Here is a 14,474-nt window from a genome sequence, read left to right as displayed (position 1 = left end):
GTGAAGACTAGTATAACCTGGTTTGGATATGTCAGTTTGGATCCAATAAAAGTACTTCTGGTGTTTTTCCTGTATCTGCTGCAATTGTTTCATAAGTCATCTTAGATGCATCCAAACAAGGACCTTCTACTCTTCCTTAACAGTATAGCTTATTGCTATTGAATAGGTTAGAAGCATGTTTTGGTTTTGTTTTCTACTTTTATGTGGAACATGACATTCTTACACACTTGTAATAAAACTTTGTAATAAAAGGTTTTGCCTTTTGTGAGTTAATTTTCTTAATGATTTTCCATATTAAAATTTTAAGGTATTTTTAAGAGGGCGTTCAATGACTTGATTATTCGTTTTATGGGCTTTGGTTTATTTTTAATTAATTAGATGAGACTTCATTATATATGCTTTAAAAATGGAGATGTTTTCAAAGCACATACATTTATTTTAAAAAAAAATCAGGTTTTATCCCTCTTTATTATTATCTTGAACTATCAGTGTACAACTGAAATGCAAATTGAATTCAGAATGCTAGTTTTAAGAAAAATCAAGTTTCATTTGCTTTCAGCAAAAAATCTCAGTTGGGGTTTTGAATTAGTAATAGTTACTGGCTTAGTTTCTAGAAAATCAGTTTGAACTGTTGAATCTGGTTTTGATTTCAGTAACCTTGTGTTCTTGTGTTCAGAGAGAACAGGGAAACACTTCATTAAGTGATAGCAAATGAATTGTGACTTTAAAAGGATTAGGAAGTAATTTTCCTTTTTAGAGGTATGACTTCAAATTTGTGGCATAGTAATGATTGGTGACAAACCATTAAAAAAGTTAACTGGTAGAAAACCATCACTTTTCTGGTGTTTTAGTTATTTTTGTGAACATAACTACTTAACAACCAGAGAAATTAAAATATCTATGTAGTGCTTTATATTTTTGCCATGAATTGAAATCTTGGTGGGGCAAAGTATATAATACATACAGGTGTTAAGAAATATTTACAACTTCTTAAATAACAGGTCAGTGGCTTACTGAAAAAGGGTATGTTAGTTTCTAAATCTGAACAGTTTTCATAGTTTGGGTTGAGGTGGTTGTTTGGTTTATATTTGAGGGGATTTGGTGGTTTTTGTTTGGTTGTTTTGGGATTTTTTTTTTAGTAAATAATATAATACTAGATTATAGTTTATTCTCAAGTAATAGCTCTCTAGGGGGGAAAAAGTGGATCTCACTTGTATGCTTATGCAGTGCCTGCGAGACTGAATGTGGTAGTATATCACAGTAGTGCTCTGAATTCAGAGTTTGTTTCATAATCAGTAATGATCCTGTACTAATACGTTTTAACCTGTAGTAAAATATTTTTGAGTTTAGTAGAAAAAACAATCCTTATGCTGTGTTCTAGTCAAGTAGTTAAGCAAGCTAATTGTTTCCTGTCCTGGTTTCGGCTGTGATCATATTCTTCCTGGTAGCTGGTACAGTGCTGTTTTGGATTTAGCATGAGAATAATGTTGATAACACACTGATGGTTTAGATGTTACTAAGCAGCACTTATCTTAAGGAATTTCAGTTTCAAATGCTCTGCCAGTGAGGAGGTGCACAAGAAGCTGGGAGGGAGCATGGCCAGATCACCTGGCCTGAACCAGCCAAAGGAATATTCCATACCATAGGATTTCATGCTCAGTATAGAAACTGGGCCAGTTGGCCAGGAGGGGCAAATTGCTGCTCAGGCATTGGTCAGCAAGTGGTGAGCAATTGCATTGTGCATCACTTCTGTTTTTTGGGGGTTTATTATCTATTATGTCCATTTTCATTACAATTATTGTTGTTACTCTTAATTCTATTTTAGTTTTAAACTGTTCTTATCTCAACCTGTCAGTTTTACTTTTTTCCCTGATTCTCCTGCCTATCCCACTGGAAGGCTAAATTAATTGCTGCCTGGTTTTAAAGCCCAACACTTGTATTGTATATCCAAGTGTTTTTTAAAAGTTGGCTATTATTGCCCTGGTATTGTTCAGCATTGTATATACACTGGTAGATTTCAAGAAGAGGAAATATAGGAAAAATATTAAGTTCCTGTAAATTAATTTTTAACTTGAATTTCACAAATTCACAGAAATTCTTGATTGCAAATGTCTTAAGTTGGCCTTCCAAACATAGTACTGATCTTTTCTAAAAACTGCAAATTACAGAATTCTAGTCTCCTATTGCTGTTTTTTCCTAGGCCTATTCTTCTGTGTTGCTTTAATGTTCCTAGAAGTTAATGGCTGTGACTCATGAAAGAACTGACAAGCTTGTTAGATGTAAATGAATTTTTCTGCTAACAGTTTTAACCATACCTTAAGGCCTGTCCTTTTATGTTCCCTTATTCAGTAAGGCAGGAGCATAAGGTGCTTCTTACCCTCAAATGGGACACTAGTTAGAGGCATTCCTCTTGTTTTTAACCCTTGCATAAAAACTGACAGCAAGTTTCCAAAACTGAAGTAAAAGAGGGAAGACCAGCTCTTATTAAGAGATTACAGAGAAGGTGATTGCAGCAATAACATTTCTTAAGGAAATGAGGCCAAAAGGATGATCCGATCTCACTTGTCTTAACTGTGTGCAGCACTGACGTAATGGATTAGTCTGGATAAATGTTTCCTATCCAAAAATGTCAGTCTGAAATAAGTTAACTTGCACTTCTTCAATTTTTCAGATGATCACAAGTTTGTGTAATTAAATCCTGAAGAGGACTGCAAAAGTCACTTCCGTCATCTAGAGGAATGTGGTGACTAAATGTTTTAGAATCTCATGAGTTCAGGTGTTGAGAATTGCCAAAAAATTCTGCAGATCTTCTGTGAACTGATGGCTTAAATTGATGGCTTGAGCAGTCATTGCAGTGGCATCAGTGTTTTTCATACCTTTTGTGCTGCATTTTTTTCAACATTTAGCTTTTGTGAAATAAAGTTTTGCTGCTGTGTGGGTGTGAGGGTGTTTTGTTTCTAATAAAAGGAAATAGTTGATTTGTACTTTACCTCTAGTGAAGAGGTCTTGTCTCAACTGCTTGATTGACAACTCACTCACCAATTCTCAGGTCAGGATTAAGGTGAAACAACACCAGAGATTCTTCAATTCACAAAATTCAATTTTTATTTGCTTATAACAGATGTTGGCATGAAACTTTGTCAGTAAGCTTTGCACCCTCTGCAACAAGCAGTAAACCTCATAGCATACACCAACAAACCGTGAACCTTGCAACATACGCTGACAAGCAGCAGACATGCCGTGACAAGACTTGCCTTATACGCAGGGATACAGGGATAGAGAATGAGAGAAGAAAGGGGAGAAAAGAGAGCAAGAGAGGCAGAGGGGGAGAAAGAAAGATTTCCCCAGTTCTGGTTCCAGTGTTGGTCCAACCTGCCTAGGGGTCCAGTTGGGGAGCTGGCCAGGGCTTTGGCTCATGTCCTTTTATAATTCCTTGCTCCTGCTCTGGGTGGGCACTTGGACTTATTTGGCTGATTAGGCATCATGTGCAGCATGTGCTTCTCAAATTCTTCTTGCTTTGGTACCTGCATAGTTTGTACCTTCAAATTCTTCTGTAAATGGATCAGTGAGCTTGGGGGTTGTTGGGGCATTACTCCCCCTCCCTGCAAGTATGACCTTAGCACACGCATTTTGAAAAAGGGCTTTTCTGTTGGCTCCTTATGCAATTGCTCATGATAGGGAAGTTCACCCTCAGAAGAGTGTGGTCCCACCTCCGCAGGACCTCCTCCTCTCACTGTCATTACCTGCACAGCCCTGGTGTTTCCATGGAAGCCATCTCCTTTACCAAAGTTCTTTATTGGATGTTTGAGACATTAGCTGTGGTTTCATTGGGCCATCATAGAAGGTAGTATAGTTTCTTCTAAGATAGTGATTCTTCACTGTACTAAGATCAGTGGTTTTTAAGAAACTTTCCTTTCCATGTGTAGTTGACTGTGATATGGAACTTGCCTGTTCATATGAGGGAAGAGTAGGAGCCCTAATGTTTGTTTTGCTATAGAAAATCTTGCCTCTGTGCCCTCTTTTTGCTGAATGTTTTCAGAGTAATAAATATAAAGGAGCTTCCTGTTGAGTATGGAAACAACCATTAAAGTGAAACAAAGTATTTTTATCTTAACCAAGTCTCAGATCAAACTACTTACACTTTACCTGTTTTGTTTTTCAGAGTACTGTAACTGAAAGTGCATCTTTTACATTTGAGGAAGGAATAATTCATGATTGAATGGTGGATAATAAGTAGCTGTCTTATTCCAAGAGTAAGAAGATATTCCAGGTGTTGGGAAGAACTGGATTTTCACCCTAGTCCAGCAGCTTTGCTGCTCACTTAAACACAGATGAATGAAGACCCCATTTGGAAAATCACCAGGTCAGCGGTCCAGAGCTGATGCAGGTGAGGGGTATTTCTGGGTGGTTTTGTTTGGTTTTAGCTGGTAAAAAGTGTTCTTACTTTATAAGGGTTTTTTAGATATATGTTAATGGTATTATGAACATGTTGTTATTCCTGTTTTGAAAGGATATTTCCTTTTGTTACAGAAGCTGATGAATTGAAAAGACATACATTAAATTAGTTGTACACATGTGTATATATGAAGTGTTTAATATTGTCTATAACACTGAAGTTTTATTAGAACTGTAGGTTACAGAAAATTCTAAAAAGGAACAAAATCAGCATTGTAGGATTACATTGACATATTAAAGGGAAGAATTGCACTTGTTCATCTCAGTGCTGGAACATAAATTTATTTATGTATATGAATAATTTGAGTAAAACTTCATGGTTTTATAGAAGCTGATCAGCTAGTAGTTGTGAAGGAATCTCTTGAAAACACTACAGAAGTGCTAATACCTTTGCTATTGTGTGTGCTGTCTAAAATAGGTTAGTCAAAGTATTTTAAAGCAATTTTTTATTTAGAGAAATTGAAAATACAATGAAGCGTTCATCCTCTTATGACTAGTTAGGTTTATTCAAAGTTTTGTACCTTGAAAGACTAACTAATCTCAGTCTTGTGCACTCTGTAGTAAGGTATATTAGCAATGATGCAAAAAAGCATCAAGTGACCAGTGAAGAATTGTTCTATAGATTAATACTTGGACCTGTATAAATTAAGCTAGACTCTGCTTCAGCTGTGCATTCTGCCTCAGCTAGTGTGGGACAGGGATAACAAATTATTATTTGCAGGTTGGGAGTTCTACAGACCAGCAGTTTGAGAATGAAAAGGTTACAGATGAATGTTCATTCTTCTGTTCAGTTATTTGCTTTTTAATTGAACTTGCACAAAAGCAAAAGTCACTAGTCCGTGACCTGTGCCGGGAAAGACTTTATAGACCCATGATGCAGCGTATTTTCTATCACCAACCATGGTGAGTTGGTGCTTTTCTAAAAGACTCAAGAAATTAAGCAGCTGTCATGTATAATTGGGGAAGTTCAGTTAACTTTGAAAATATCTGAGCAATAGTCTATGCTGGTGCTTTCAAATACTCATCTATTTCATTGAGAACTGAAGTAACCGATATTAAAAAATTTCTGAAACCCCTTGAAACTTTAACAACTGTTTACCTGTGATTAGCTTACATTAATGTTAACTTCCTGTCGCTCATTTGAAATATCTACTGATTTTAAAGGTAACTTCAACAAATCTTTTTAATAAATGGTTTCAAAGGAGAGATCCAGTGCAAAGTCTTAAACACTTGGTTCAGTGAACTTTCATTCCATCAGATGATGCATCATCCTTCTTGATTCTAGCAGAATACCTGTAGGAATGAAATAGAATTGTATTTGTAAGAGAAGAAGGGCAAGTAGGCTTTGATCTGGTATTTGACTTCAGTTTTGTTGACTTTTAAGCATTAACTGGGCATGAAAAATCAGACACTAGGTATTTAAGGCAACTGGTAGAAATGTTCTAACAGCTTCAGTGTGACATGCAATGAACAACAAATACTACAGCACAGATTTGAAATGTTTTAAGGGTGATTATGTGGCTGATTTTTTTTTTCTAATACCCAAAAAAGTTATACTAGGACATCTTACTTAAATATGTTGAGAAGAAAACCTCACTTCCTATTGGTCTTTTTTGTCTCTCTTTTTTTTTAAAAAAAAAAAAAGAAAGATGATTCATAGACTTATTTTGAAGAGTCACATTTTCTCGTATTTGTTCATTATAGTTTGGCCTGTAACTGGCACCATACAAAATCGTCACTCAGATTGACCCACAGATTTATTTAGGTGCCCTTTTTGCTTTTTAATATCACTGTGTAACAGTTACAATTTGTCTTTATTGCTTTCTTTGTAAAGATTTTAATCATAACTGAGAAGTCCTTAAATCACATTCATTTGATTTAAGTAGTATTATTGTCATTTAAATACAACCAGGAGTCATACACATTTGGTCTAACTTAACTTGTGCCATAGTTGTGGCCTAGGCTTGGGTGTTTTGATTTTTAGCCTCTGGCTATTATATTCTTGAGAAAGATAGGCTCTGACCTTGCTGTTGTTGCTCCTTCTCCTGATTTTGTGGGCTGACACTAGATAACCTTTCACTGCTTGTGGGGAGAGGTGTAGGATGGGAGTGGGGAGAAGCAAAGGGGGGTGGGGGTATGAAATTATCAGCTGTTTATTTCTTGATCATGGATATGCATTATGAAAGAGTACAGCAGGCCACTCTCATTAGGAGACTATATAGCCCACTCTGCAGTGAAAACTGAGCATGGGAAAACTACCACTGAACAAGAAAGACAGAACATTTGTTTATCACAGCAATATTTTCTCTGATAGTGGTCAAATTATTCCTTTGAGAAGAACAGCAAATGCAGTAATTGAGTTCATCATTTTGATGGCTGGAAGAGAGGCCTTACAATGTGATATAAATTGAGATTATAGCAAGTTAATTGTTTGGGGTTTTATTCTTTTTTAAAAAGTGTCTCTAGGAGAGAAAGCTATCAAAAGTGCAACCAGGTTAAGTGACAGAGTGATTTAGGTGGCAACTCTTCCTCTTCTTTTTAGAATGAGAATGTGGTTACAAACAGGTGAAGAAAGAGATTCTTCCTCAGTTTTATGTTGTTATTTTTTCCTAGCAAATAAACTTTTTTAGTCCTGCAGTTGTGACAGTCTTCTGTGCATTAGGATTAACTATGTGTCAGTGATCCTTGTGACCTTTTATAGCTTTTAAAATGGTCATGGTAATGTTTTAGGTTGGGTTTGGTTTTAAGTTTTTTTTTTTTTTTTTTTTTTTTTAATTTGGGAATGTTAAGAATTTACCATAGTTAAGTGATTACTAAACTTGACAGTTACTACAAGAACAGTGGGTGTAAGTATGACATGTGTTACCAACATAATTGGAGATATACAGGTTTGCTGGATGGCTGCATCTAAAGAGTTACAGTCAAAAGCTCAATATCCTGGAAAACAGTAACTAGTGAGTGGTGTCCCTTGCAGGTGTGTACTTAGTAACTTCATCAGTGACATAGTGGAATTGAGTACACCCTCAGCTAGTATGCATGTTGAGACCCAGCTGAGAGGTGCAGTTGATTCACTAGAGGAAAAGGATGTGTATCATCCAGAGGGACCTTTGCGGGCTTGAGAGGTGGGACCATGTGAATCACATGAAGTTCAGCAAGGCCAAGTGCAGGGTCCTTCACCTGAGATGGGGCAGTCTCCAAGATCAGTACAGACAGGAGATGAATGGACAGGAGAGCAGCCCTGCAGAGAAGGACTTGGGGGTACTGGTGAATGAACAAGAGGACATGAGCCAACAATGTGCACTCATAACCCAGTATTTGGCTGGTTGTATCCTGGGCTGCATAAAAAGAAGTGTGGCCAGCAGGTCAAGGGAGGTGATTCTTCCCCCTTGCTCTGCTGTCATGAGACTCCACATGGAGTACTGTGTGTAGCTCTGGGGCCCCCAACATAAGAAGGACACGGATCTGCTCAGTTGAGTCCAGAGGAGGGCTGGAGTGCCTCCCTTATGAAGACAGGCTGAGAGAGTTGGGTTGGTTTGTCCTGGAGAAGAGGAGGGTCTGGGTAGACATTATTGCAGCCTTTCAGTTTATAAAGGGGACTTAAGAGAGATGGAGAGAGGCTATTGTGATTTAACCCCAGCTGGCAACTAAGCACAACTTAGCCACTTGCTCACTCCCCTCTCTGGTGGGATGGGGGAGGAAAGCAGAAGAGTAAAAGTGAGAAAACTCATGGGTTAAGATAGAGACAGTTTAGTAAGTAAAGCAAAAGCCAGGCATGCAAGCTGGTAAAAGTAAAGTAAAACAAGGAAATTGGTCACTCCCAGTCAAGTTGATAAACCTCCAGGAACACAGGACTCTCTCATATGTAACAGTTACTTGGGAAAACAAATGCCATCACTCTGAACATTTCCCCACTTTCTTATATGCTCAGTATGATGTCCTGTGGTATGGAATGTCCCTTTGTCCAGTTGGGGTCAGCTGTGTCCCCACCCCTAACTTTTTGTGCACCTCCAACCTACTTGCTGCTGGGGTAGTATGAGGAGCAGAAGAGGCCTTGATGCTGTGTGAGCACTAATCAGCAGTAAGTAATCATCCCTGTGTTACCACTTTTCAGAACAAATCCGAAACATAGCCCCGTACTTACTGCAAAGAAAATTAACTCTATCCAGCCAAAACCAGCACAGAGGCTTTTTACCAAGGCCTTTAATGACAAGACAAGGTTAATGATTTTAAACAGAAAGAGGGTAGATGTAGGTTGAGTATAAGGACAGACTTTTAGACAATGAAGCTGGTGAGATACTGGAACAGGTTGCCCAGAAGTTTTGTATGCCCTGTCTCTGAAAGTGTTCAAGGTCAGGTCTGATAGGACTTTGAGCAACCTGATCTAGTGGAAAGTCCCTTCCTCTAGCAGCAGGGTTGTACTTGGTGACCATTGAAGGTCAGTTCTGTGAGCTGAGGAGGTGGGGCAGGGGAGAGAGGTGAGTGAGGTGATTCAGTGATTTGCTAGAACAGCTGTAAAAAAGGTGTTGTACATTATCAGTTAACTTTGGGATGAGATTTGCTGTGCTTTACCAGCATTATGGATGCAAAGATCTTATTGTAACATTTATTGCCTTGCTTTTTTAAAGATGATTGCCACTTCTGAGAAGTTACATGAACACTGTGTTTCAGAACAGCTAGATACTTTAAGTGGAAAACAAGTTTTTTAAAAGTCTTGCCTATAAAATTGCTATCATCTGTGAGTAGGTAATATAGCATTAGTATAGTGTTTCTATTATTCATTCTTCCTGTTGATTAAAAGATATGTTGAAGGCATGGAGATAGTTTACTGACTTTATATTTGATCTGTTAATCATGTAAAATCGTGGGATTCTAGGAGACTCTTGGATCGTGTACTGGCTACAGAAAACTCTGGAGGTATAAATAAACCAGTGCTTGTGTCATGTATTCATATAGGGCAAAATTTAGTGCATTAATGAAGCTTTTTGCAACTGCCTTGGATTTGATCCTGTTGTAGAGACTTGTCAATCAGTAACATTACAAGTGTGGTGGCTTCTTTGAAAAAGCCAGTTTTGATCTGTCTGGTTTGCCTGCCTACAAAAGAAATGCTTTTATTTGTTGTAAAATGGATGTAAAGAAAGAGGTACATTTGCTAGGCTTGTGAAATCTATCTCTAGTGGAAAACATACTTCGTAGTTCTATCCTGAAAAACAAAGGGTAGGATTGAAGATAGAGAAACAAAGAAAAGCTAGACTTGTTATTTTTTCACAACAGTAGAGTACTTGTCTACAGCCTTTATGAGTTTGTAAAAGTATAGAGTCACTTTTCAGGATACAGTTTGGACCAATCAGCCAGTTGCTCCTATGCATGGCTGTGTGCCCATCTTTCTAATTAGTGTATGTCTGTCTCCAATATAGGGGAATACAGATTATCTTTTTTTAATTAACTTTAGTATAATGTAAAATAAATTGTGATTACCCTTGTGTTTACACTTATTTTTGGCCTTTTTTGGTCTAAGGATCACATGTTTAATGCAGTATAAGTGAAACACATAGTCCCCTAGAGTCCTTCCTAGTAGTTGTCTCCCAGAGTTACAGAATCCCACCAAACTGCATCATGGTCATCCTTGACTGGATAGTTTGAAAACATAATACCTTAGTAAAGGAAAGAACTAGGAGACAGTACATCATATACAAGCTTCTGTAGTTTATTCCCATTTGAAAGCAAGCATAAATTGTTTCAGCACTGTCTTTGTGAATTAAGAAAAGAGATCCCAGTCCTAGATGTGACTTGTTTAGGATTGCAGTGAAATCTTTTGGCAGAGTCAGATTTTATTTTACCTCTGTATTTCTGGTCTACTTCAATTAAAAGTACTCCCTTCCTTCCCCAGACTCCTTTAAGTTGAGGTTGGCCAATACTAGGTGAGAGTAAGTATGTCAAAGTATTTCTTAGGTCCCTGAAAGTAATTATGAAATATACAGAAAAATTCCTACAGTGTTACTGCTGCTTCCACAGAAGATACTGAAAAGCATCCGGCTTTTGCTGATTGTTGTGGACACAAGGGATATTAAGAGAAGTAAGATATCTTTGGTGTGTTTTGAAGAGCCTATCTGATTTTCAGGGATTGAATGTCTGATGTGACTGACAATAAAAACATTGCCAGTAGCTTTCTCCCATCCTTCTCCCTGTTCTCTCTTCCTATATGCCCCAGCTGAAATGACATGTATACTTACTTCCCTTGGAGTTAACATCCTTAAAGAATGTTTCTATAAGTGTTTCTTATTTTCTTTACCTGTCTTTTCTAGAGCAAAGTAGAAGTATTCAGAAACATGGTTTCTAGTTTTGCTGTGTTATAAGCAGAATTAACCAAGCCTTGGAAAACACACAAACCACATGAGAGTTAAATGCTTAATTCTGTTGCTCTTGACTGGGAACTGTGAATTGGTTATAATGGGCTTTACCCACCTCAAAGTAATAGTTTTTGCAGTCATTGAAAGACTACCTCACATTAGCTACTTGAAACAAATGTTTTATCTTGGCATGGGTCAGATAATATTTTGCAAGGAATACAGAGGTGCTTTGAGGTGTATAGCTATTCCTCTGTGTGACAGCATACTTTTTGTATTTTTACTATGTGTGGTCGTGTCTGTTGGAACATACTGTCTTTTTGTGTTCTCTGGACTGTAGTGTAAGCTTCTATTAGGGAAATGGTCTTTCACATGCTGCTATTAAACAGATAGAAGTGTGTACATCTTATTGATGCAATTTTGAGGATTACAGCATTATGCAGTATATTTATGGTCTTAGTGTGGAACTAGTTTCATAAGTACAAAAACTGTATTTGTTGGGGGGTTATTACTATTTTTTATAAATAATATTTGTAATTGTTTTAGCAGTTACTTTGGTTTAGATGCTTTTGATAAAAAGTGGGAGAAAAAGCAGTTTGAAACAATTCCAGTGTGTTACTATCATTTTACCTGGACATCATCCTTCATTTTTGATGATCTGATTTTTACCTTGTTATTAGAATATGCTAAATGTAAGGATTCTGTGCTGTTCTATACCCCTGTTTAGAGCAGCTGTAGGGGACAGAAATGATCATGATTGGTTGAACTCCTACTACAGTTTCTGCAACTGTCTATCTAAATGAAGTGCTACACAATTAAACTGTGTAACCTGAGATGTCTTTAAAAGGAGTTTGCATCTCCTTAAGATATTACTGAATTCAGACTGTGTAAAAATGAAGGTGAATTCTGGCAAGTAGGCTTATAGTTGGTGTGAAAGTATCACAAGATCTTCATATACTTGCTATTGTATCTTTTTGAAGGCTTGTTATATTTCTATTAAACATCCAAATGCCATAATTTTTGTGTATTGAACTGGGAGCTATCTTAAGGTACTGACTGACATAAGAAGCTAAGTAGTGCTTAGTCATCTCAGTTGCCTTTGGTTTAGAGCTCACTATATAAATGAACAAGTTGGATCCCATCAAAAATACAAGGTTCCTAAGGTGAGAAGTTAATTAATAGGACAAACAACCATTCCCAGAGGTCTTGCACAGGTTCTCCTTTGTGTTTATTGCAGTTTCTGTATTAAATCTTCCTTCTGTTCTTCATGTTGGAAGACTAATGCTTTGAGCCTCCCTTCTTATGCACAGGTTCTGAGTCCTTGAGCAGAGGACAGAAAACTAAACCATTCTGTAAAATATGTGGGTGTTATTTGTGTAGTGTTTTAACTACTTAATTTATTCAAAATCTTACTTTTCCTCATCAGCCAGTAATGTAAAACATATAGTGCATGTGTTCATTTTCTGACAATGCAGTTCCTCTACTTTAGAAGAACAGATATATTTCTATAATAATTTTGGTTTTAATAAAGCACCACCATATTTTTCATAAAACATGTTTTCTATGATGTATTAATAAAATGCAGCCACCGCATATACAGTATGATCACTAAGTAGTTGTAGTCAAGTCCTGAAGTCTTTTGGGCTTCTAATCAAGCTTTTTGTTGGTTTTCTTTTTTTTTCCAGTTAATAGTTCATATAAACATGCAGCTTAATTATTTGGTCTTACAACAGTTAGAAATTCCAAATAGGGTCTTCACTGCAGTAATTTTGGCGTGTGAGGCTTAATTTTTGAAATCCAAACATTTCAGATGTCACTACAACTGGAAATGCAGGTTCCTGATCATTTGATATGAGCTTGAGTGTTGTAAATATAAGATGTGGTATTATTTTAATTCTGCCCTTTCTATAACTTTGTATATGTCCTCTTCAATTTTTCATATGGAAATGAAAAAATTAAAATACTTATGAAGACTTCAAAGAATAATGGTACTTTTAGTACTTGACTCTCTTGTGTGACACTACTACTATGATAAAAGTTTTCAACATACGTATTCCACAGCTATGCTTGGACTATGCACATAGTGTTAAATTTAAAAGAATTGATTTGTTTAGACCTATAAGAAACTCAAATATTTCTCTGTAGGCATTAGTCTAAGTGTCTAGTTGAAATTCTGTGCATGTTTATACATACATGTAAGACATTAGTTACACATGTCTCAGTCCAGCAGTCTGGCCAGGTTCTTTTAGATACTGCAGACAAAGAGTGTTTAATATTCTGATATCAATTGAAGACATTTGACGTTACATGGGATTCTGATTTAGCAGAGCAATATACTGAAACTGCAACACAGTCATAATATAGCAATTACACTATACAGTGGCTATCACAGTGGCCTGCTGATGGTGTGAGCCACCCCACTGTCTTTTGTCCTGAGCCCTATAAAAACCCACATGGCTGGCACATGATGGACCAGGCTTCTCTGTGCTGTAGCACCCAGGAGACTGTCCTGACCTACAAGCTAAGATCTATCCACCATGTCTGAGATGACCGATTTCAGCATGGTGATTTGTAATTCCTGAGTATTCTCCCACCACCATCTCCCTTGCCTGACCCCCATCCCTCCCTGCCTAGCACAGCCCCACGGCAAGTCTGCCTGTTGCAGTGCAGAGTTTGTAGGAGAATCACCAGTCCTTAGTACTAAATCTTGAGCCCTCCTCCCTGGTGAGGCTAACCTAGTTTGCTCTTTTCCAAAAATAGAACAACCATTCTAGGGGTGTACCTTCCAGTTTAGTTGAAAATTTAGTTTGGAGATCAGTTAACTGACCCCAAAAAGATAAAAAGTCTTTTGAAAGGATGCATCTGGTGTTTGATTTTTATCACGGGTACAACAGCTTTACAAAATTATGTTTTTTCCTGGATCATGTGAATAATCATCATGAGTGTTGTTGTTTAAACCCAGCTGGCAACAAAGTACCACACAGCCACCTGCTCACACTGCCCCCCCCAGGAGGGATGTGGGGAGAATTAGAAGGGTAAAAGTGAGGAAAAAACCCCCCACATTTTGGGTTGAGATAAAAACAGTTTAAGAATTAAAAAGAGATTATTATGATGATAGCAGTAATTTTTAAATGGTTAGAAAAAGAAAAGAAGTGAGAGGAAAGTAAAACCCAAGACAGACAAGTGATGCCAATGAAAACAGTTGCTTACCACCAACTGTTCATTGCCCAGCCAGTCCACAGGCAGCAGCAGCAGCACACCACACACATCCCACACGCCCATTTTGTTGCTGAACATGGTATCGTATGGTATGGGATATTCCTTTGTTCAGTTGGGGTTAGCTGTCTCAGATGTGTCCCTCCCAACTTCTTGTGCACCCCTAGCCTTCTTGGTGGTGTGGTGGTATGAGAAGCAGAAGAGTTCTTGACTCTGTAAGCACTGCTCAGCAGTAATGAAAACATCAGTGTGTTATCAACACTGTTTTCAGGACAAATCCAAAACATAGTCCCATACAAGCTACTGTGAAGATATTTAACTATCTTAGCCAAAACCAGTACAATGAGGAAGACTGGGAGAATCAGGATCAAGCCACACATCTGGCCATTTATTATCGTCATCATACACAGCAGCCATCACTTCAACAGTGTGTTTGATTTGACCTTAGTAAATGATGCA

General features: G+C 37.5%; 1 protein-coding gene across 1 annotated transcript in view; it reads left to right on the top strand.

The window, feature by feature from the left end:
- SPIN1 (spindlin 1) overlaps nucleotides 1-14,474 on the top strand; it is a 64,622-nt gene that overhangs the window by 34,606 nt on the left and 15,542 nt on the right. The window contains exon 2 of the mRNA XM_026866249.1: nucleotides 4,163-4,387. Within this exon, the coding sequence (XP_026722050.1) occupies nucleotides 4,336-4,387 (52 nt within the window). The 5' untranslated portion in view covers nucleotides 4,163-4,335. The remainder of the gene's footprint in view (nucleotides 1-4,162; nucleotides 4,388-14,474) is intronic.

Source organism: Athene cunicularia, assembly GCF_003259725.1.
Source record: "Athene cunicularia isolate RWA chromosome Z unlocalized genomic scaffold, athCun1 chrZ_part2, whole genome shotgun sequence".
Classification (NCBI taxonomy): domain Eukaryota; kingdom Metazoa; phylum Chordata; class Aves; order Strigiformes; family Strigidae; genus Athene; species Athene cunicularia.
The sequence above is the reverse complement of the archived record's forward strand: the minus strand, read 5'-3'. Positions and strand labels throughout refer to the sequence as shown.